The sequence below is a fragment of the Lissotriton vulgaris genome, chromosome 2_1, assembly GCF_964263255.1.
Source record: "Lissotriton vulgaris chromosome 2_1, aLisVul1.2, whole genome shotgun sequence".
NCBI lineage: Eukaryota > Metazoa > Chordata > Amphibia > Caudata > Salamandridae > Lissotriton > Lissotriton vulgaris.
The window spans coordinates 404983436-405008231 of record NC_141687.1 but is presented as its reverse complement, the minus strand read 5'-3'; the positions used below and the strand labels follow the sequence as shown (position 1 = coordinate 405008231).

The 24796-nt window shown below is 42.3% G+C and overlaps 1 protein-coding gene across 5 annotated transcripts in view; it reads left to right on the top strand.

Moving 5' to 3' along the window:
* The window catches only part of LOC147730471 (alpha-aspartyl dipeptidase-like), a 198099-nt gene that overhangs the window by 82515 nt on the left and 90788 nt on the right, over positions 1-24796 (top strand). For all 5 annotated transcript variants that reach the window (XM_086955279.1, XM_086955278.1, XM_086955275.1 and 2 more), the window contains one exon: positions 1919-2007. In XM_086955279.1, coding sequence (XP_086811405.1) covers positions 1919-2007 — 89 coding nt within the window. The remainder of the gene's footprint in view (positions 1-1918; positions 2008-24796) is intronic.

Sequence of the window (24796 nt, the reverse complement as noted above, 5' to 3'; positions counted from 1 at the left end):
AGGAACGGCACCCTTTCTTTGTGCTCCTTACCGTGTTGCTGCAAGTTCTCAGTTTCAGGCCATAGTCATTATATAACTTCCTCAATCTTCTTCATCCTGTCCACCATTTTTCATTCATCTATTGGGAAGCCCCCTTTCCACCACTGCAGGATCCATTTTACTCTCCATTGCCTCTCCAGTGCCTTCAGTATTTTATCCCATCTGTTCTGAGGCGCTATTCTGTTTAGGTTCTGCCCATTGTCTAACGTCTGAGCACTTATGGACTTTTTTTGGTACATTCTGATTAGAACCATTCTTTTAAGTTGTCGTGGTACACCCGTCATACTCGCCTCTTCTACCAAGCCCAGTTATGCAGTTTGTCTGCCTGGATAGGGGGACTGTGTCGGACTCTGCTTAATAAATCCAGCACACCGGTAACCAGGCCAGACCTGGGAAATAGTGCCCCTGATGATATGGAGGCATCTAATAGCCTTAACTGCAACTGATGGACACATTTTTGTTTGTCATGAAGATTTATGCGGAAATTACAAGAGTGGTGCAAATCACAAGGCAGTTAGTGATTTCAGGGAGCTGGAGGGCCTGCTGAAGGGAGGTCAGTTTTATTGGGTGTGTGAAGCTGAGTTCAAAATGTCAGAATGGGAGATAACCAGTGGCTTCGGTTTCCAATGTGGTAAAACCCCGTTTTCCCTCTTTCTGTCCTGCATTCCGGGCTAAATGCTCCAGGAACAACCAGAGCATGGGGGAAGAACTGTGGCTCTAGTCTAAGCACAATGTGCACCTGACTCTAAGGGCTGATATGGGGGAAGAACTGTGGCTCTAAGCACAATGTGCACCTGACTCTGAGGGCTGATATGGGGGAAGAACTGTGGCTCTAGTCTAAGCACAATGTGCACCCAACTCTGAGGTCTGATATGGGGAGGAACTGTGGCTAGAAGCACAATGTGCACCTGACTCTGAGGGCTGATTACTAACACTTTATGCTGGTTTGCTTCACTTTTTTGCGCCCACGTGACACAAAGTATTCTTTTGGGATGTACTTCTCAGCGCGATTATTACTGGAGATGATCCCTAAATGAACACAAAGTAACACTTATGCTACTTTACATCAAGGAGTGGTTCCAAGGGGCTACATTGGCTTCTCATGCAACCACCAATGGATTTTAACACAAAGCTGTGTATGTATATATATGTATATATATATATATATAAAAAGAGAGAACTTTGCTTCATAAATTAATGCCTCCTCAAGGCTGGCATAATGTTTAAGAAAAGTTTCGTTTTCTTGAAATGTTCCCAACTTTGCATCTGTGCTGCACTGTTCAGCCCACATGTAAAGTGGGAAAATGTCACACTTTGTGTAAGCATAGCATTTTGTACTGAAAGAGTACCCTGCCAGTACAAAACCTTAGCTTGACATCACTCATGCACAGTTACACCATGGTGCAACATGGGGAGAGAGAGAAACATCACCACAGTACTTGTGGTGCTGTTCTGCTTGGTTCCACCTTCGTAACCTTTTCTGCTGCACTGCACTGCATTGCGTGAAAACTTAGTAAAACTGCCCCTGAAGGTCGTGTTATCCACAACGACTATTTGCTCCTGATCTGGCGTTAACTGCATGAGTCGAATGAAGCTGCTTGGTACCACTGTGGTCACACTGATCATAGATAGGGCTGTTCACCCCTCACACATTTAGGGTTAAACATTTCAATTTTTATCTTCAGAGATAGAAGTGTAAGCTTTGTCGGCTGTTACCAGTCATATGCCTTGCTATTTATTAATCTGTCATTTTAATTTTACCTTTGTTTGTCTGTAAAAAGCAACATGCATAGTTGAGGAATATTTGCATTGTTCACCAACGTTCTGAATGGTGTGCTTTGTTTTTTTTTTCCCTCGCCCAATCCCTTTTACCTTCCAGTCAGGTGAAGAGAGTGTTATTCATTCCTTATGCTCTTCATGACCGAGACCACTACGCCAAGACTGCGAGGCAGAAGTTTGAAAGCTTAGGTAACATTTTATACACATTAAGCAATTGTTATTATGTGAAATCTCTTGAAATTGCATGCTCCGTATACTGCAGCACAGAGGATACAAATATGCAATTTGTTTGTAGCAGTTTAAAAAGCGCGATCTTGGCCCGAAGGCATTGAAGCGTTTTACATGAGCACCAGTTTACATTACATAAATTCATATTTTTTTTAGGCAAAGGGAGATTAACTGATCTGTCTAGAATCCAGTGCTGAAAAGTAAGGCATCCTACCAGATCCCGGACCTGGCAGCTAAGACCCAGAGAAACATGCTGAATTTGTCCTGGTGTCATTTTTCGATACCGGGAAAGAATTCAGCAGTGCTCGTACATGGTTTGCATTCTGGCCAGAGCAGCAACCTGCAGGTAGCAAGATTGATTTTTTATTTTCACTTGCAGCAGGGCCCAAAACAAAGGCCTGATTTAAAGGGCCGTCAACCCTTCTTTTTAATTTTTTTATTTGTTCTTTATTGACATTTAATCTCAATTAGAACACACCGCATTATATCACATAGTAGGGCACCATAGTCCCCAATATTCCAAGCACAATTCAGTCGTGGAAACAAAGTATAGCTGTGTGAATACCCACATACATTCTGAAAACAACAGACCAGGCATTTCTTATATGTGTGGTAGATAGCAACTGCAATGCCCCATCAGCCCTTCTTTTGTTAAAGTATCACCCCGGCTGGGAACTATCTGGAGCCTATTACCAAGATGCCAATGCAATGAAAGGAAACTGAGGTACATAGCTTATCACATAACAAGTAGTTTAGAGTAGAACCTATGGGTCACATGTACAGCACGTTTTAGCAGTCGCCAATGGAGAAGCGGGCCATTTGCGACTACTAAAGAGTTGTTTGGTATGTTTTAACCCTATTTTGCAAGTCGGTAACCTATTACCGACTCTCAAAATAGGGTTTGCAAGTTGATATTAGGGAGGGGCATTTTTAAGGGCATTCCTTCCTAATAGCGAGTTGCAGGGTCATTTATTGAATGCTTTGCGATCGGAAACCATTTGCAAAACATTAATATTTTACCGACTCCATGAAGGAGGTGGTAACCCATTTACAAATTGGAAAGGGTCCCCAAGGGACCCCTTCCCCTTTGCAAATATGGGCACCAACATTTTTTAAGAGCAGCCAGCTATGCTTAAAAAATGAAAAGGTAGCTTTTCATTTTTATTTTTGAAATGCATCCAGTTTTCCTTTTAAGGAAAACTGGCTGCATTTCAATAAAATAAATTGCTTTATTTAAAAAGCAATCAGACATGGTGGTCTGCTGACCCCAGCAGGTCACCATTCCCGTGATTACAGGCCATTCCCAATAGATCGAAATTTTGGACCTGCCTTTATGAATATTGAGGAGTCAGGTGATCTCATTTTGCTAGTTCCTTAGTGCGAGTCGCAAAAAGTCACAATTAGGAACTCGCAAAATGTTTCCATCGTACATGTGGCCCTATGGCTTGGAGGCAGGTTTTCGACTTTGTTAAACCCCCTTTGTAAGAGATGCACTGTAAGAATACAAGATTTATCTGTGTGTATGAGCAATTACACAAATAATGATTTATCTCGCCTCTACAATCTTGTTTAATTCAATTATTTTACAGTGCTACTCATTCCGGTGTGGGGTATCAGAGCGCTTTAAATCATAAAAGTGTGTAAATCAATGTACCACAAATGTAACATAAGATAATGAAGGTTATAAGGGCTAGGAATTATTTTTTATAGCTGTTGCATCAAAGAATTTTCAATTCTATTAAGGACAAGGATGATGCGCCTCGCACTTCACTGCAAAACACAGCAGCCAATGAAATCACAAACATTTCAGTAAACCACAAAAACTTAATTTCCCATGCACAGCCCCATGACATCACCACACCATCTACCAATCAAGGCCTGGGATGGCCTATAAGATCTGCTGTCCCTATTGTGCTACCTCTTTCTTTGCGAAAGTCCAACCAGAACAGACCCAGAACATTTTCAACAACAACTATCCAGAAAAACCCCTTCAATGTCTATCATTGGAGGATCACTCTGCTCCTTGAAGGGTGCCGTCCTATCTTCTCCTGTGATGAGAACCAACTCTCTGATGGACTCAAACGTCAACCAAAACTGCGTCCAGATCCTCAGCATACAACCCTGCTTGGTATCCGAGCCTGCAAAAACAGGATAGTACGTAATAACACCCGTACTTTACCATATAAATAAAAATAAGGGTGGGTATTATCCTACGAATAACAGTGCTTTTAAACGTATCAATCTCATTGAACATTAAGAAATACAAGAATATCCAATAAGATGCATGCATGTGGCATAAATCTCAACCTTCGTGTTTTTGATAGAACTAAGAACTCTTTGACGCAATAGCTATAAGATTGTTCATTGTATGTCAGAACCGGAGGCTTCAGATTATGCTGGTTCAAAGAGGACCCACAACAACAGAGGCAACATCAACAATCCGTTTATGATAAAAAAAAATTAAACGTAGAGTCCGAAGACCAATCAGCAGTTGCCATAAAGTCTTCCAAACGGATTCCCAAAAAGAAAGATTTGGAGGCCATGTCACTTCTCATCAAATGGGCACCAAAAACCTAAGTGTTCTATGCAAGATTCTGACAACAACCACTTAACCCATTTGGCCAGAGTGGCCAACTTCACCAACCTAGAAGGCTTCTATTGCTCAGGCCTCGAATGTATTTGCCCACTCGCTATGAAGAGTCAGATTTGATCAGGGCAAGCTATTTTTATGGCCTACTGGCCCACTCTGGCGAGCAGACAAAGAGCAAGTATTCTGTTCACTCAAAGTGAATGAGCAATAAAGTTGCACTTAAATCTTGTTTTTATCTTATCATATTTGCTCTGCATTCAGAGACTGAGGTCAAAAGTCAATTTATGTCTTCTTATAATTGCAGTTCGAGAAATTAAAGTAAAGTCAGTGGATTTTGTAAAGTGAACTGTCTGACACTGGTGCTGTACGAAGAGTGTGAAATGAAAGGCTGTAGGATGTCGGATTTATTTTTCTAAGACACAACATGTAAATAGTAAGTGAACTGTACAAACATTTCAAAGGATGTTAAATTAGTTATGAAAGCACATGTTTAATAATTCTGTGTGATGAAAAACATTTAAATAGGATGAAAACCAAACAGAACACTTTACTTGGTGATGTGCATTTTTGCTCAAACCCAGTTTTCTCACATTATTGTTTATATGCTATATAGTTCTACAGTAAAACTGCATTTTATTCGGGGGAACGTTTTTGGTCATTTCGTTAGTGATATGCTGTCTGTAAATGACAGTGCACCACAACATCATGCTTTAGTAATATATTTATTAAAAGTGAGTTTTTCAACAAGAACACTGAGAAATCTTCCTGCCCCTGCCCTGATTGCAATGCTGTTAGCCAACTAAAAGACGAGGCAGGGATCATGTGTACCCTATATGGGAGCTAAATTCTTATTATAAAGGGAGCAAACGTTTAGTCTATTAAATAAAACAAGAGTTTTTTGTACCGCAGAAATGCTGTACTCAATATTTGAAGGTGCTCTTTTATGTGATTATGAAGAAAAGGCAGCTCTGTAAAATAAAATATTTGCCAAGGGTCACACACTTTGAGCCAAGTTTAAGGGTCAGGTACATTACAGTTAGGTCAAGGTTATTCAAGTCAGGTCTAGTGAAATTTTTATGATTTTTCGAGGCCTGTTGATGTATCTCACCACGAAGACATTGTCCACTTGCTGGAGAATACAACATAGAGACTTGTGAGGGGACTATGTCTTTACTAGCCAACGATCCCACCAACAGTTCTAGACATTTGATATGTAGCTGCAGTTCTGACGGGGACCAAAGGCCTCCCATGGCAACTGGGCCACATCTCGCTCCCCAACCCCATCTGCTGGGCATTCGATTCCATAACAACATCTGGAATGCTGCCGAATATAGCCCTGCCATTCCAAGCCTCCTTATGGTACAGCCACCAAGTCCTCTCTACTTTTGTTTCCTCCAGATGGGAGATCAGTTTCGAATACGACAAACCGTTCTGCAGACTGAGGTCATTTAGGCATTGAAGAGTCCGGTAGTTAAGAGGACCAGGAAAGATCACCTGAATAGATGACACTTAAAGCCCACAATCCTGGGTAGGGTTTTGAAAGAGACCATTAAAGAGGACAGAACCGCCACAGCTCCTTCTGGATCGACAAAACGTTTTGACAGAAAAGTCCTAGATGGCCCCAGACAGAGTAGATCTGGAATCCCAGAAATTCCATAGACTGGGAAATGATCAGACATGATTTCAGAACATTGCTTATGAAACCCAAATACTTTAGCAACTGAATCACCTATTTTAAATGGAGTAGGACCTCTTCCCGATCTTGGGCCATTATAATCAAATCATCTAGGTAAATGATTAAACGTACCCCTCTAAATCTGAGAGGGAACACCCCCGCTCTCATTAATTTGATGAAGCATTAATGGGCTGAAGAAAGCCAGGTCAGGGTGGTAAAGTCATACCATTGCCGATCCCAGCAGAACTGAAGAAACTGCCTGAAAGATTGTGCCCACAAAACCCTTGAGATGCAGGTGAGTGAACACCATTGCCTCTTCACGCAAAAGTTCTAAGATCTCTGCGTCAACAAAACTTCTCTCTTGTTGGGAAATAGATAGGGGAGGAGGCCTCTCTGGCTGCCTTGGCGCCCCCTAGAAGTCCAGTTTGAATCCCTGCTTAGTCTCTAGCACCCATGGGTCGTTTGTAATCTGGCACCAGTTTGGTAAGAAATTACACTCTTTGCACCCCAGTATGACTTTTGAGGGAGGAGTAATAGGTACCTGAGTATGAGGAATCTGCATTTCCAGCTGTTTCACCTTGATCATTTGCTTGTTCAAATGCCTGTGACGCTGGTGGTGTCTGGCAGGATAAACGTTTTCTTGATTTGAGGTATTTTTCCAACCCCCTCTGCCTGTGCGTTGGAAGCCTCTGTAGGAGGCCCTGCCAAATACACGGCCCAACGCTCAGCCTCTATAGTGTCTGGCTCTAGTAAAAAGATGTTGTGAAAGACTTTGTCCAAAGTCAAGAAAGTGACCCCAGGTTTGCCCAAATCTTTCAAAAAGTGATCTCCCAACAGTTGTCTATTTAGCAAGAGGCCCGCCTCCAAAGGAGCTAATTCTGCCAATGTAGGGTCAATGCGCATAAGAATAGAGTGATGGCGCTCCAATGATATTGCTCAATTGCCTTTGACCAACAAGCATATTGCCCATTGGGCCCAGCCTATAAGGACTTCTGGATCCACAGGAGAATCTGTGTCTAGCCTGATCTGCCATTTCCAGGATCTTGGTTAGAGGGCCAGATTAATCCAACACTTCGTCCATACATATTATGATTGTTAGCGCTCCATTTTCATATTGTGTAAAATATTTATATTTGAGTGATTCCCAAGCAGTGGGGTCACCTAAAGTTGTGAGCAGGAATTAGAATATATATATATATAATATATTCCAAACACGAGTTGCCCGAGTTGTGGGCAACTCGTGTTTGGAATATATATATATATATATATATATATATATATATATATATATATATATATATATATATATATATATATATATATATATATATATATACACCATCGTAAAATTGCTCCGTGAAAGAGGCCTCTTACTCTATCAGGGCGGCTTCAATGTGGCAGGCACGGAACTCCTGCCTTCAATCCAACCAAACCTTTCTCTGCGCGAGAAAAAGACATTGATGCCATGATTCGTGGTAATCCAAAGCGCTTTATTTACACAATATTCAAACTGCCTGCAGTTATTGTCTGTCCCAACGCGTTTCAGCTCCAGTATCAAGCCTTGCTCACTGGAAATAAACGTTGCTTTTCAGAAATGACCGTGTTTTATCAATTTTAAACTCGGCGTCTTGTGTTCGTGTTGGCTCAAGACGCTGAGTTTAAAATTGATAAAAAGACTGCCTGCAATCTGGTGAATATGACTTTTATTTTTTGCGCACTGAAGGGGCATGTAATGAATTATCTGAAAGCAACAAGCTGCAGAAAAAGTTAAGTGCCGATTTTAATTCACTGCGCAGGCGCAAATGAAATGACACACAGGCATTGGGAATCAAGCCATTAAGGAACTGTTTATAAAACACTGTCATTTCTGAAAAGCAACGTTTATTTCCCGTGAGCAAGGCTTGATACTGGAGCTGAAACGTGTTGGGACAGACAATAACTGCAGGCAGTTTGAATATTGTGCAAATAAAGCGCTTTAGATTACCATGAATCATTGCATCAATGTCTTTTTCTGGCGCAGAGAAAGGTTTGGTTGGAGATATATATATATATATATATATATATATATATCCAACTCACTTCGTCCGACGCCAACGCGTCTCAGCCCCAATCTCCGGACTTTCACAAGGACGAACAAGCCAAACCCAGGTATGGTGCAAAAAATCTGTGCTTGTAGCAACAACAGGGGACGTTAAAGTTCGAAAGTTTCTATCTACTCTGTATTACCAAATCTTGGCGTTTAGATGGGGCTTTGCGCACAATATTATTTTAGTTAACTTTTACAACAACGTGCCCAGCAACATGATAGAGCCCACTCTCTGTACTCTTACGACTACCCTAAACTCACTTGTAGAAAACATACCAAGCGAAAAGGCGATAATTTGGGTTGGTGACTTTAACTGTACCATCTGTCCCCACCATGCTACAGGTTTGTGCGGCCTGGCAGAATACGGGGAAGACTGTCCCACACATTTTACCCACACAAAGACAGGTAACCTCCTTAATAATATCACCTTTCACTTCAATTTGTCTTTTGCAAACGAGTTATGCTCACCGCCTGTCCCTTTCCAACCAACCTTTAACGGTCGAGGTAGTAACTCTATCATAGATTATATTCTGATGACCCCCACGCCTGCAAATTTTTTTTTACTTAGCGACCACTATCCTATAATACTGACTGTAAAACTCAGGGGTGCACCAAGCAGAGAAGCAGGCACTTGCTCCTACAAACCAAAGATTAATTTGACGGCAAGAAATGGTTATGTCATCAAATGGGAAAGGGTCGAACCCGCCGGGTTTTTGAAAAATGTATTATCATTTTATCTTGGCGACTTTTTTGCAGTGCCTGGGAGATAACGAGGCCCCTGATGTCGTGCTGACCGCATTTTCAAAAATCCAAACAGCAATAAGAACCTTCTGTTTAGAACACCAAAACACGGCAATAACAAATCGAATGGATGGTTCGATAGCAACTGCACGAAAGCCTTACAAAACTTAAAAAAGGCCCTGCAGGGTATACCAAAAATCCAGACATAATCCGCCAAGCTAGAAGGTCATATAAACTGTCTATCAAGAAGAGAAAATCTGTTCTGAAAAAAGAGGCTTGGGCATCCTTGATTGAGGCTTCCGGCCGAAGAGACAACACCGCTTTTTGGAAAGCGGTCAATTCCTCATCCCTGCAAAACCTGGGTGAAAATACAATAGATGTTGCGATAACTTGTGATACATGGGTCAATCATTTTAAACAACTGTATAACAAATCGAACTTATCTACATTAAGCACACCCACTGGCACCTCAAGTAATCCTAGCTATCGCAACCCATTCCCCATGGATATAACGTTCAGTTGCCAAGAAGTACTTGTGGCCATTAAAGAAAGCGCATCAGGCAAGGCACCAGGTCCTGACTGCATCCCAATTGATGTTTATAAGGCTGAGTTAGATTTGTGGGCCCCTTTGCTCACGAACGTTCTAAATAAGGCCAACCAGTGTGGGTTCATTTCTACTTGGCCCAATGCCATCGTGGTCCCAATCTTCAAGAAAGGTAATAGAAATGACCCCACCTGTTATAGGCCAATCTCTCTTTTGGATGCCTTTATGAAAGTTGCCGGCAGAATAATCTTGAACAGAATTCAATCCTGGGAGGAGGAACACCATGTCATCTCTAAGTTGCAATACGGGTTTAGAACAGGGAAAGGGACGATTAAACAATGTTTAAACCTCTCTCTACTCATCTCCAAATATACTCAGGCCAAATGCGGAAAACTTTATATCACCTTTATCGATCTTAGCTCCGCATTTGACTGTGTTGACCATGAGGTCCTCTGGCTAACACTTCGTGATATTGGCATTGATGATCAAATCATCACCTTTATAAAAGAACTATATAAGGGCGCAGGTGCCAGAGTGAGGTTCGGTCAACAAGGTGAATGTTCAGATAAATTCCCCATACTGAGAGGAGTTAGACAAGTTTGCATATTAGCACCGCTGTTATTTACCTTTTATATTAATTCCATCGGGCAACATCTAACATCCTATTATACACCGACGATGCGGCACTAATGTCACGAACAAGGCTCGGATTACAGAGGGCAGTGAAAAAATGTACGGGCTTCATGAGGGACAGAGGCTTAACGGTGAATATTTCTAAAACTTACACCATGCCCGGTGCAGCAAAATTAAGGAGGGTCCCCTGCCCCATATTCTTAGAAGACCAAAGAATCGAAACAGCTGACAGGTTTTGTTATTTGGGAGTAATGTTCGATAGGCGGGGTGGCTGGCAGGCTGCAATAGCAGCCAGGAAGTTGGCTTTTAGCCGGACCATAGGTGCCCTAAGAAATTTTTCTGTAAAAATTGGCGGTAAACCCGTCAAAGAATTAATACATATATATGGCAAAGTGTGTATCTACAGCCGCGTATGCTGCAGGGTTATGGGGAATCGAGAGCCCCCAGACTGTACAATGTTGTGAAAACCTGTTTATCCGTTACCTACTGGGTGTACCAAAATCTACATCAACTTACATGACACATATTGAAGCGGGGGCCACCTATATTAGCGATATCATTAGGATGTCCCCTATCCTGTTATGGCATAAGGTTTGGGTTACGGAAGAAACCAAGCTGAACAGAGACCTAATCAGCGACTGCCTGACACTGGATGGGGTAGCTAACATCAACTGGTTATCTTATGTGAGAAACTTGTTCATTGAAATAGGCCATCCAGAGTTCTTTGACAAGCCTACCACCTTAGAAGGGGTTACTAGATCCTCACTGAAAAAGATGGTGGCCACTCACTTTGATACCATCAGATGGAATCATGAAAAATCTAAAAATACTGTGCTCAGATTTCAGGAAATTACACCTTGCGAGGGATTGCAATCGTACCTTGTCCTGGTCCAGAGCCCTTACTCCCGCATGTTGTTGACACGCTTCAGATTGGGCATCTTTTTTCGTATGGTCACTCTACCAACTAGTAATGATTGGTCTGTGTTGTGCTTCTTACGTCGAGGAAAGCACAAGTCAGGAGACGAAGGCCTTGTTCAGGTAAGTTTATTGGAAGAAAGCAACCTGGCATCCGACCACCTCGAAAGCGCAGGACAACTGTCAACTCTCGAGTGTCGTGTACCAGATGTTCCACATAACACATCCTCTTCCCTAGAAAAGAATGAAACAAAAAGGAAAAACAAATGCAAACGAAATATCAAAAATAAAAGTTAACATGAAAACCTAACATGAAAACCTAACATGAAAACCATACAGAATCCATCCCACTTCGCTGGAGAAAAAAAAAAACAAAAAAAAAAACGTTACGAAAAGACATAATCATTGAGATAAGCAGGAGGCTTATGCACTCTGCGCCCAAGAGGCAAGCTCACACTTGGAGAAGGAAGAGCAAGAGGATCACACGAAGACTCACGGGCACCAGAAACACAGGAACCATAATCACAAACCGAGTCATGAGTCCCAGAGTCTCTGAAATCAGAATCAGGCATGAACATAGCACCAGAGCAACCCTCACCCCTTGAAGCAGGGATATGAAACGAACCACCCTTCTGATAAAGCGCGACATTCCTGAGGTTCCACCTGTCACCACCTTCCAGAACAAGGGAAAACTTGTTGAGGGAAACAACACGAAAAGGGCCCTTAAACTTATGCAGACCAGCATTCGTTCTGCCAGACTTAACTTTGACCCAATCGCCAACAGCAATCTTCCCAGATACAACAACAGGAGAACTCTCGCCATCAGACAGTACCCAATCCTTTAACCAAGCAGGGACTTTTCTAGAACCTGGAGATCGCCCACGCATGACTTGGAAAGGAGACACATGAGTGATACTGTGAAGGGTGGTCCGGTATGACCAAACCATGTCTTGAACCAACCGTCTGGGGTCTAAGTTGTTGGCCAAAGCAAGTTGAATGGTACCTTTAACGAGACAGTTGGACCTCTCAACCATACCGTTGCCCATGGGGTTGTATAAAGAGGTGCAAGAATGTTTGACACCACATTTCTCAAAGAAACACCTCATCTCATTGGAGGTTAACTGGGTGCCGTTGTCAGTCAAAACCATGTTGGGGAAACCCTCTGAGGAAAACAGGTTCTCAAACACTTCAATGGTGGACTTAGTGGTGATATCTCTAAGGAACTCCACACAAAGCCACTTGGAGTGGACATCAACTACCACAGCAGCAAAACGCATGTCAAGAGGAAGACCGGAAAGAGGGCCAATGAAATCCAAACACAGATTATACCAGGGTTTACCAGGATCCGAAATGTGCCCTTGATTGGCTTGAAGACCAACTTTCAACCTCTTTTCGCTCTCCTTGCAATAGGAGCAATTCTCCACCCAAACACGAATCGCATCATCCATGCCTGGCCACCAAAACTCTTGCTTTATCCTCCTGATGGTCATACCCTGGCCCAGATGTCCCAAGTGGGCTAGCTTGAAAATATGAGATCTCAGGCCAACAGGTGGCACAAAACAGTCGCCCCTCATTATGATCTCAGAACCTGAAAGAGACAACTCATCTAAGAGTTTCCAAAAGGGCCCGACAGCCACAGGAACCATACTTTCCCTGGGAGCACCTCTCCTAATAAGTAGAATAACTTCTTGGAGGACAGAGTCCTTCTTCATCTCAGACAACCACTGGTCTTGAGAAAAGGCACCACCGGAGATTCACACACATCCCCAACAACAGCAACAGCCTCATCCACACTACACTTTTCAAGATCCTGATCAACCAACTTCCAGTCAACAGACAAACGAGATAGACAATCTGCTTGGACGTTTTTCCAACCTTGAATAAAAACAATTTCGTAAGAGTATTCCTGTAATCTTGCAGCACACCTTGCAAGACGAGCAGAACCTTTGCCAGCACCACCACCCGATAAAATTTTCAACAATGGCTTGTGGTCGGTTCGCAACACAAACCTCACACCCCACAAATATACCCGAAAATACTCAACACTCCATGCAGCAGCTAAAGCTTCTCGTTCAATGACCGAGTAATTCCTCTCAGCTTGGGTCAGGGTTCTAGAAGCAAAAGCGATGGTTCTTTCAAGACCACGCTGAAGTTGTGAAAACACTACTCCGATTCCAGTAAGACTGGCATCTACAGTCAGGAAGGATTTGCACCCAGGATCAAAGGGGGCTAGAATACCAGCATTGCAGATATTCTCCTTGATCTGTTGAAAGGAGTCCTCTTGGGCTTTGTCCCAAATAAACTTGATGCCCTTTCTCAATAACAATCTCAAGGGTTCAGACAAACATGCAAAGCCTTTCACAAATTTCGAATAATATTCGACTAAGCCCAAGAAAGAGCGAAGCTGGTCTCTGTCCCTAGGTGCTGGGGCTTGGCTGATGGCAAGTAGAAGATTCTTTTTTGGAGCAATTCCATCAGCGGAGATAGTATAACCTAAGTACTCAATCTTTTCAGTTAAGAAAACACACTTATCCTTATTTACAGTTAAACCGGTGTCTTCTAATTTGAAAAGGACTTGACGCAAAGCTAAATTGTGATCATTCACACTTTTCCCAGACACAAGAATGTCGTCTTGAAAGTAGACAACCCCAGACAGACCCTTAAGCATGTTAGACATCATCCGTTGAAAAACACTAGCAGCCGAGGCGAGGCCAAACGGCATGCGAGTGAACTGGAAGGTACCCTCGGTGGTAATGAAGGCAGTCAGTGGTTTGGAGTCAGGGTGTAATCTGATTTGGTGGTACGCACTCCTCAAATCGATCTTTGAGAAGAATCTAGCCCCCCCCCCCCACAGATTGTAACAACTCATTGATATTGGGAAAGGGAAAAGTGTCAGTTATAATCTCTTGGTTGAGGGACCTGAGGTCAATGCAAAATCTCAACCGCCCATCGGATTTCAACGTGATTACGACGGGAGAAATCCAGGGCAAAGCTTCAACAGGTTCAATCACTTTGGTAGACAACATGTCATGCAATAAATCCTTTATGGGGAAAACTGAAGAGCTTGGAACGTTGGATGTTCGGCAAGCGCGAAAGATAAAACTTTAAAAACAGTACCTTGAACGTGGCCAAATCAATAGAAATCGAAGAAAACCAATCAGCAGAGCAGGCGAAGGCAGCCGAAGACAAACTCAGCGCTGGAGAAGATGTCGCGGAATTACCAGGTTGCTTTTCAGACGAAGAAGCCGAGTCAAATAGATCCAAGCATCAGGAAAGCGTCGCCAAAAATGTTGTGATGCTTCTTACGTCGAGGAAAGCACAAGTCAGGAGACGAAGGCCTTGTTCAGGTAAGTTTATTGGAAGAAAGCAACCTGGCATCCGACCACCTCGAAAGCGCAGGACAACTGTCAACTCTCGAGTGTCGTGTACCAGATGTTCCACACGGAACACAGGGAAAGAGCAGAGCGAGCAGAGAATCTTATGAACAGGTAAGATTCCAACATAACAGTCTGCTGCCAAGTTAATTTGCCCTTGTGACAAGAGTTCATCCCAATCGAACATTCACTTCGCGTTATTTTGTAGATTTTACATGAATCCCAGAAAGAAGTTTTTGCTACCAATCCTTAAATCCTGGGGGATTTGTACATGCAGATCAGCATTCGTGAAACTTCTAAAATTAGGAGATGAACATGTTAATTATGCTGTCTCGTGTTTTTTAAAAGCTGTTATTAAAGTTAGAAGTTCCCTATAACTGGCTCAGTTTGATATAACACTATTAATGAAATTGTACTGTTTTTTTTTAACACTTTTTAGAGGACCGAAGATGGTTTCTTTTTAGATATCAATCAAGTCTATTTTGTATTTTGTATAGTATAGACTGTAATTTCTGTATTTAAAAAAAAGAATTGTGTAAAAATGTGATTTTATGCTTTTATGATTTTAATTAAAAAATCGAATAAAACACTGCTCAGTGCTTTATTCCATAAAGAAGAATAACACCCAGCAAGTCCGCATGACCCGTTTCGCCTATTGCCAGAGGCTTGATCACATGATATGCTGCTGCAAGTGACGAGGGTACTTATAGAGCTGAAAACAGAGGGTGGCATTTCCAATGCGTTCTGCCTACCCCTTTAACCCTTTGTTTACATGTGACCTGTGGTGGCTAGTTCATCTGTTATACATAAATAATGACCTAGTGTCATAATTCAGTAACATTATAATAGTGTTAACAATCACCAGAGCAAAACTGTGCAAATTGTGCAATATGTAAATTGAATTAAATATACAACATGCATTATAACACAATATCATACACTAGAGGAAATATTTTGTAAAAAATTGTTATGTATAATAAAAGACACAGTGTCTTAATTAGTATGAAGTGAAAAACCTCCAACTGGCTACAAGGCCTAGCAGCAAATATTTGTGCAAACTAAGCAATATAGATAAAGTTCATTTAAAACCTCATTATTTTGAGGTAAAATATCCCTTCATCCAAGCATTACAGTTAAAAACTTAATTATTTACAATAAAAGACACAGTGTTTAATAATTTTCCTTTAAATCTACAATCAAAATAGAAAATCCTTAATCCATACAGCACAGTTAAAACAAAGATCACATGAAAAGGGTATGAAACTCATATCTTTTGATCTGCATAGTACAAGCTCTAGTATTGAAAACGTTCCCAATTTTTGACTCCTACCATTAAGTGCTCAATTAGTGCAAATTTTATGTTACTAAAGCATAAAGTAAGTTATATAAAATATTGGGGAATATGGGAGGAGGTTGGTGTTATTTCTGTTGCCTCTCACACCACCGTTGTTCTAAAAAAGCCTCACTGAAGGATCTATGTTGAAGTGATCTAAAACTCAATGCATTGATGTCTAAAAGTGTAACGTAATGGAAAACTCAGACAAAGAATTTTTCTGTCTCATGTAAAGAACTACAGACAAGTGTGAAGATCCTCACTCGCATTAAGACCACCTGGGGTCTTACTATCTAGTTCTATTTTATATATCTAGTTTCCAATAGACGAAGCAATGCATCTCTATTGCCCCCTCTCTTCAGTGGCATAATGCAATCAATGGCAAAATACTGTAAATGTGATGGATCACTTCCATGAACTTTCTCAAAATGTCGGGCCACCGTGTAGGTTTGGTCCTTACCCGTAATGGCCCTTAAGTGTTGCAATACCCGCTTGTGTACCGGTAGACGAGTACTGCCCACATACCTAAGTTCACAAGGGCATTGCAAAACATAGACCGCAAAATCAGTTTTGCAGGTCAAGCGCTTTTTGATCTGTACAGGGTTTTCTTTGAATGGTACCGTGTATTGGGTTTTATTGCATCCATGTTTGCAAGCTTTGCAAACCGTGCACTTTTTAAACCCAGCACTTAGAGCCTTCCAGGTATCTGACATCTGTTTCTCAAGTATGTTACTCACTAGTCTGTCAGCCATAGAGATGGATTTTCGGAACGTAATCTCTGGCTTTTTGGTGATGTAATTACCGATAAAATGCTGATGAAATACCGATTGCTGAATGCCAAGTTTGTGTAGTCTTGATTCCACCTCTGTCTCTTTTGTCTCCCTCTTTTAGGTTCTTTTGTGTTCCTCCTTGTCAATGCGCCAGGACGCTCCTTAGCTGGAGTAGCTGTGCTCACAACAAATAACATAACATAACATAATATAACAGGGTCCCCTGTTACCAAGTTCCAATTCTTATAAAAGACCCGCCGTATTTCCCTGTGTTGCCTACTATAAGTGGTAATCACTCTAGGGACAATTTTCAAACTGTCAGCCGGCAGTCTGCTGGTTTTTTCCTTAACGGTTACTGCCTCTTCTCTAGTTATAGACATTGAGCGATTCATTGCCCTTTGAATGACTTTGGCTGAGTAGCCTCAGGACAAAAATCACTCCTTACTCTCCTCCTGGGCCTTCTGACACTCTAGGTCTGTGCTACTTATTCGCCTGATCCTTAGCATCTCCCTGAAAGATATGCTACTTATCATGTGATGGGGGTACTGGCTGGACACGTGTAATACTGTATTTCCAGCAGTTGGTTTTCTATGCATCCTAGTTGCCAGACCTAGGTCCGTTACATAAACCTCAGTGTCTAGAAATACCACGGCTCTTGCATCTATATTGGACGTGAATTTAAGGTTGAGGCTATTTCTGTTCAGTTCTTCCACAAGTTCTTGTGCCTCTGTTAGAGAACCTCGCCACACCATAAATAAGTCATCTATATATCTTAAATAGATGAGTACATGTTCCTGCATGATTGTACGCAAGGGCCCGCCGAGGACCTGCTCCTCCCATAGTTCAAAGTGCAAACATGCCAGACTAGGAGAAAAGCAGGCCCCCATAGCAACCCCCCTGACGTGCTGATATATCTGATTATTGAACAGAAAAAATTATGTTCCAAGCAGATCTGGATCATTGACAATAACCTCTTATTGTGTGCCGAAAAATACAGAGCGGTTGCAAGTGCCTTTAGTCCGTAATTTGTTAAATAATAAGAGTCCGTGCCCAAAACTTTCTTAGAAACCTGTGGACGCACGGACAAATGGCGCGATTGCTGAATGCCAAGTTTGTGTAGTCTTGATTCCACCTCTGTCTCTTTTGTCTCCCTCTTTTAGGTTCTTTTTCATCTTTGCGTTGTCACTATTTTGCCATCATTCTCCTCCACCTACTTTTGCATTTCTCTCTCTTGCTCCAGCTCAAAATATGTTGAGGAAAAAGTATGTGCCGGTACCCAAACGTGAGTGATGGTGGACCCCACCTGCAACCACCAGCTCAAATGAAGCTTTGAGTGCCTTTCTGGAATGTGAATGGTGAAGGAAAAGCCACATACTGAATGAGGGTGCTGGCAAAGGGGTTTTGCCATGGGAAAAACTATTGTTCCTGTGGAGAAACAAAAATAAAGTTAAGAGGGGTGATGCGTATAAATAATGCTGCAAAAAATCAGCTGTTGAAGTAATTGAAGAATATTTTTAGGATTCGTTGAGAATTTTAAAAAAGTCAGACAGTTACCCCAAATATGGGAGGTTTCCTATGAAAAATAAAGTCCAACATTCTTTCCTTCCCCTTTGTGAAGAAGACCCAAAAGGCTGTTTGCTTCACCCAGTTTCCCACATCTTTCCCTTCAAATAGGACAGTGATTTAAGATATGGAAATTTCTATGTGCAGGTGCACGTGTTCCACATTCAAGCCCAAAAACATTGTGAATCAAGCCATAAAGTATTTGCCAAGAATCTTGCAACTTTCGGTCAAGATCCTAAGTCAGGATTAGATCTCAGAGATACAAGAGCAGGAACAAGATACTATCTTTCTCTGTGCTGTTTCAAAAATTGTTTAAAAGTTCTATACCTATGTATAAGCCTTGCCACAGGGACCTCACAACACACACGCCCTCTGTTCACTAAGGAGACATTTGTGAACGTCAAATGTTTATCCCTCTCAAATGTTTATCTTGGGGGTGTGCATTAGGCACAAGGCATTCACCCCATCCTCATCTGGAACGAGGAGCAGAGTCACACTGACGTCAGCAGGGTAGTCTGTCGTCCCCCTGCTGAGTGATGGGAGCCCGAGGCAGAGGACGTAAACTACCAGTCCTGTACAATTCATCTCCTTAACCACTTCTAAAAAGGAAGTGCATGGTAAACCTATATACCTACACTCGTGTGCTGCATGAGCAGAACTGTACGGGGCAGTGCCATGCGGGTAGGTGTTTAATATGTCTCCATTTTGCCTTGTACCCTCCCATGCAACCAGCCTGCACCTGGTCAGCTCAGAAGTACAAGAAGAAAGGACCATGATGAGTCCATCTACAAGTAGACTGGTCTGTGAATTCAGTCTAATGGCATTAATCATTAACTGGTTACTTGTTCCCACCACACTGAGCTTACAGATACCCCTATCCCACGCAGAGCAGGATAAACAAAGATTTCTGTCCCGTTGGCCTGTTTTGTGTTGGCCCTACCGCGGAGCAGGTGTGTATACTACATACCGCTAACTGAGAACTCTTAGAAGAAGACCTGCTCCTCACACCAGGAACCGTGCTCCAGACTGACTGACGGTCTAAAAACAAGGCTTTTATGTACTAAAGATGCTGTTACTGCAATTACAGCCAGTGCAGATATGAAGCATTATACTAATGTATACATAGCGCATATAGCCATATGAAGCTCTGTGACACTTCATAAAAGGTGTCTGATAGCCCCTTGCGCTGTGATTTCGATCCAGGAAAAATGCATTTAATTGTATTACCTGTTCGATTAGTTAAAATTATTACAGTAAAAAATGTTTTATCCATTACTCCCCCCCCCCCCCCCCCCCACCCGTACAGTTCCCAGAGAGATCCTCCGTTTAACTTCAGAGCCCTTTCCCCCTCCCTGCCCCGTGTTATCATCTCAAGTAAAAGCCGACCCAATGTCCAGAATGGTCCCTTGCTCTTCCCCTCCATAGCTGTGGCCGCAGAAGGTGCTTCGTGTGTTGTGTTCTTCTCACACAACACACGCGCTTTGTGTGTGGTGTTCTGTCTCAGTCAGTAGCAGCCCCTCTAGTGTCCACCTCTCGCTCACTGTGTCCAGTGTCTTCCTCATTCGCGGGGAGAGCCCTGCATGCAATCAAAAAATGACGGCGGGAAATTGATAATAAAAGTGCACCGGCCGCTGTGATCACAACTTACCATAGAAACACAACACTGGCTGCTTACTGAACACATCAGGGCAACTGCTAGCGAGGCTGCAGTACTAACTGAACGCTGAAATCTTCTGCTGCGGTCTCGGCTATTGATTACGAAGCAACACACCTTTGCTACAAATACTATCATAGTAATGTGCCTTCTAATACACTCCCTGCTCACACGTGATCATAAATAGTTAAATTGCATCAACAATAAAAAACACACTATAGAAGGCGCACCTTTCGCAGCAGAGCTACAGAAGTAGATTCAATAACCTGAAGGAACCCAAAAGCAAAGGCCAGTGATCAAGGCTCAAAGGTCATGAAATCGGGATATGCCCATGGTTGGCCAACCACAGCCGCCCTTCGAGCATCAATCCATAACTTATGGACAAGCAAGTGCACTTAGGACCACATTGACTAACTTTTGGCGCAGCACAGTGCAGTAACCATATCTGCAGCCAGGGTCGGACTGTCCTATTGGGAAATCGAGCAGCACTCGATTGCTGTGGTCTGAAAGGTCATGTGTGGGCCTGTGTTTTGGCTGTTTGTGGGCCTGCTGGGTCGGGTTTTACTGTTCATTTCTCTGATATTAAAACAAACATTGCCTGCAGCAAACTCAAATTCATGGAGCTTCCCGTACCTTGCAAAGCATTTATACGGTGTGTCTATACAAGTTCACAATTGCCCCCAACAGAGGCCATTTTTTTTTAGATGTCTCACCAATGGGCAGTGGTGCTGGAACTATTGTTACGGTGTGGGTCTCTGTCACCAATGTTACTTTACTGAATAAGCTTTGTGGAAAATCTGTTTCCATCAACATTCAGAATTACAAAAAAGTGCTCAATTTGTTCTTTTCTAATTGCTGATATACTTAGAAAATTTTGTACAGTTCATTTATAGGTATTGACATTTTTTTTTGTCCTCATAACCACCATATAGACAAAGTACCAAAAGGAATTAACAGAGAATAGCTGTCTCAGTTTATCTGAAAAACTGGAAGGGACACGAGTCTTGTGGGGGCAAACTATCCCTCAGCTGTCGACTGTATTCCAGGAAGGCACAGAGTCCATGATTTACCAATCTGCGGCAAACCTTGGGGTAGTTTTAGTAGCCAAGTGGGGCAGGGCATGAACCGGATAACGGCTGTTCCATAGGTACAAAATATCAAGGCACCATAGGAGATCAATCATTGGACCCGGGAAAAAAAAAACCCGGATGAGTCAATGAAGCCAATAAAGTAGATACCAGAAGGCCCTTTTACTGTGATTACCAGATCTGGCAAGATCTGTGCATGAGGTCTGCAAGACTGAGTTTTGCCAATCTCTAAAAGTAGGAGGTGAAGAGTCTTTCCATTTCCTGCAGATTTCTCTTCTTGCTAGCAGAATAGCATAAAAGACTAGACATCTGGCTGGATTTTGTACGCCTTCTAGGACACCAAATACTATTAGAGGCAAATCTATGGTGACAAGTCTTCCCAATGATTCTGTGAGGGAGTTACTAACATCCTCCCAAAATGTTGTTAATAGTGGGCATTCAAAAAACATGTGTGTATCTGATGCAGCAATCAAACCACATTTAGCACAAAACACTGACTGTCCTCCTGCAAATTTAGATAGTCTAAGAGGGGAATAGTATGCCCTATGCAGGGTAAAGATATGATTTCTGCGATGCCAGGACGGCTTAACAATGTTCCACAGAAGTTCAAAAGAAGTCATCCAAAGATTTTGTAAATTCTGGTCTGTCAAAACCGAGCCCCATAATGACTCCGGCAGAACAAAGTCCCCATCCGACTCCTCCAGAATGAAATTATACCATTTAGATATTTCTTTTTTAGCTGGACCACAACTTAGTAGATCAGAGATGAATGGGCTATGCCCTCCGAATTTAAATTTATTCCTGTTGGCGGGAGATTTTTTATGGGCGACAGTCCAGCTATGGATCTGTATGTATTTGAATCGTAAAAGATTGGGGCCAACCTTGCCTTGCAGATGTTCCCACAAGAGTAAATCCCCCTCATAAAAGATGTCACCCCACACTTCCAGGCCTGCCTCTCTCAAAGGGATTGCTAGAGTGTCATCAAGCCAGGCAGGATTTTCAGGCAACCCCCACAGCGGAGTTTTTCACATAAGTAATTTAATTTTATGGATTTCATGACTTCAGCCCAGGTTCTGGCAAGACCTTGTAGGGTCTTCAGTTTAATTTTTTTTTAAAACTTAGGATTACCAAACTTAAAAAGAAAACCAGAATGATTAATTCTTTCCCCATCCAACATAGCTCATACATGGGCCCCACCCCCGAGACTACGGGACCCTTCAACAACATTCGTGAGTGGGATAATTGAAAGGCCCAAGCATAGATTTTTAGGTCTGGAGCCGCCAAGCCCCCCTTATCACGTCGCCGTCTTAAGTTTTTTCCAAGCGATCCGTGGAAGATGATTATTCCAGATAAAGGATGAGATATTCGATTGGAACTTGGCTAAAGTAGTTTGATCAAAGTATAAAGGAATGGTGTTAAATCAAAAGGAAATTTTAGGAAGGATAGACATTTTGATAAGGTTGGCTCTACCTAGTAATGAAAGAGGCAAATGCGACCATGATTGGAGAAGCTTACGGCAATCTTTAAGAACTGTAGATAAATTAACTTGGACAAGTTTATTAATGTCCTTCACTATTGTTAAGCCTAGGTATCGCATTTAACTGCCTGCTTGGAGTTCTGTTACAGAGTTCTCATCATTCCAAACAAGCATTTCAGTCTTGGCTGCATTAATTTCATATCCCGACACTTGTCCAAAAGCGTCGGCCATTTTCAAGATAGCCGGAAGAGCAGTAGTGACTTCTGATGTTAAGATAAGCACATCGTTGGCAGATAATGCTACCTTCCTCATCCAACCTTGATAATGAAAGGGTTTGATGGTGACCTCCTCCCTTAGATATTGCGCAAAAGGCTCAATATAAAAATCAAAAAGCAAGGGAGAGAGCGGGCATCCCTGTCAGGTTCCCCTAGTGATAGAAAAAGGGCTCGAGAGGTCACCATTGACAAGAAGGCATGCAGAGGGATTGCTGTACAACAGACCTATCACCCTACGGAACCTTTCCCCGACACCAAATTTGGCCAAGGCTTCTGACAGGTACACCCAGTTAACCCTGTTGAAAGCCTTGGTTGCGTCCAGCGTAAGGGCGGCCAATGGGAGATTGTTAGTTGTTGCGATATCTATGGCACCAATTAAATCATAGGTTAATTCATAAAGTTGTCTGCCCTTCAGGAACCCCTTTTGATCAGAATGAAGGACAGAAAGTGCGATAGCGGCTGATCTAGAGGATAAAACTGTGGTAAAGATTTTATAATCCACGTTCAGAATGGAAATTGGCCTATACGACCCACAGGCCTCCTTAGGTTTACCCGGTTTTAAGGTAAGGGTGATAGAGCCATTATCCCAAGATGTCGGAGGGGGCATTCCTTCTAAAAGTATTTGATTAAACAAATTGGTGAGGAAGGGAGCGATCTCGGAGTCCAGGATTTTCTATAACTCAGCTGGCAGCCCATCAGGTCCGGACGCCTTCCCCTTCTTTCCTTCCTAATGGCAGATCTCACCTCATCCTCTGTGATGGGATTATCCAAATGTTGAGATTGTTCAAAAGAGAAAGAGGGTAAAGTGATATTGTTCAACCAGCTCTTAATAGACTCAGCCGTGATTACCTTATCTTCTTGATATATTTCTTGGAAAAATTCCCTAAATGCCCTCCTAATTTCATCATCTGAAGAAAAGTTGTTGTTTCCTACTTTTATAGATGCGATGTTGTTCCGGACCTGATCTACTTTGGTCTTCCAAGCCAGTAGTTTACCAGCGCCTTCACTATATTCGAAGTGCGCCAACTTACTGGCTTCCCATCTCTGTTGAACCCTCAGATTTAAAATCGAAGCCAGGCTTCCTTTCAGAATCAGCAATTGATTGTGAAGAGGATCTAAAATAGACCATGAAGCTGTGCTATTAAGGTCTATCTCAAGTTGAACACGAGCCATTTCTGTTTCAATGGAAGAAATCTTTTCGTTATAATGCTTCCTCCGAAAGGCAACTTTAGCAACAATCAGCCCTCTCAAAGTGGCTTTAAACGAGTCCCAAATAATTCTATTTGAGGCAGAACCATTGTTTAATAAAAATAAGTTCAGAGTCTCCGACTTAAGATATAAGATATCCTCATCATTAGTAAGGAAAGAGCGATCAAAGGACCACATAGTCGGGGTTTTTTTACTACGGAGCCCTAACACCAATTTAACCGCGGAATGGTCTGAAAGATGCGAGGGAAAATAATCTATTGTTTTAACGGAATCAACCAGTCTTTGAGTTATTAAAATAAAGTCGATCCTTGACTTGTGATGGTATTTAAGATTCTGAAAAGAAACCCCTTGTTGTTTTCCTGACCTTTGTCGCCAGACATCCACAAACCCATACTGCCTCATAGCGTCTAATAGGAAGGATCTAGTCTTAGACAAAACCAAAGATCGATTATTAGGAGACTTGTCCAAGACGGGGTCCAACACGATGTTAAAATCGCCGGCTAGAATTATAGGTCCTGAAACGGAAAGTAACTGCAAGAAAACAGTTTCCAGACAAGAAGGGTCATCCTGGTTCGGACCATAATAGCCGACGATTGTAACTGAAAACCCAGCCATAAAGACTGAGGCTATGGCCCATCTACCAGAAGAATCTACAGCCTGTGAAATCAACTTAGCTTTAGCTCCTTTTTTAAAAATAATCGCAACCCCCCCTAGTATGGGAAATTTGAGTGGTAGAGACCGCAAAATCAATCCATCTATTCTTCTTGGTAAGTGCAATCAGTTGTGAATTAGTTAAATGGGTCTCCTGCAACACCAGGGTATT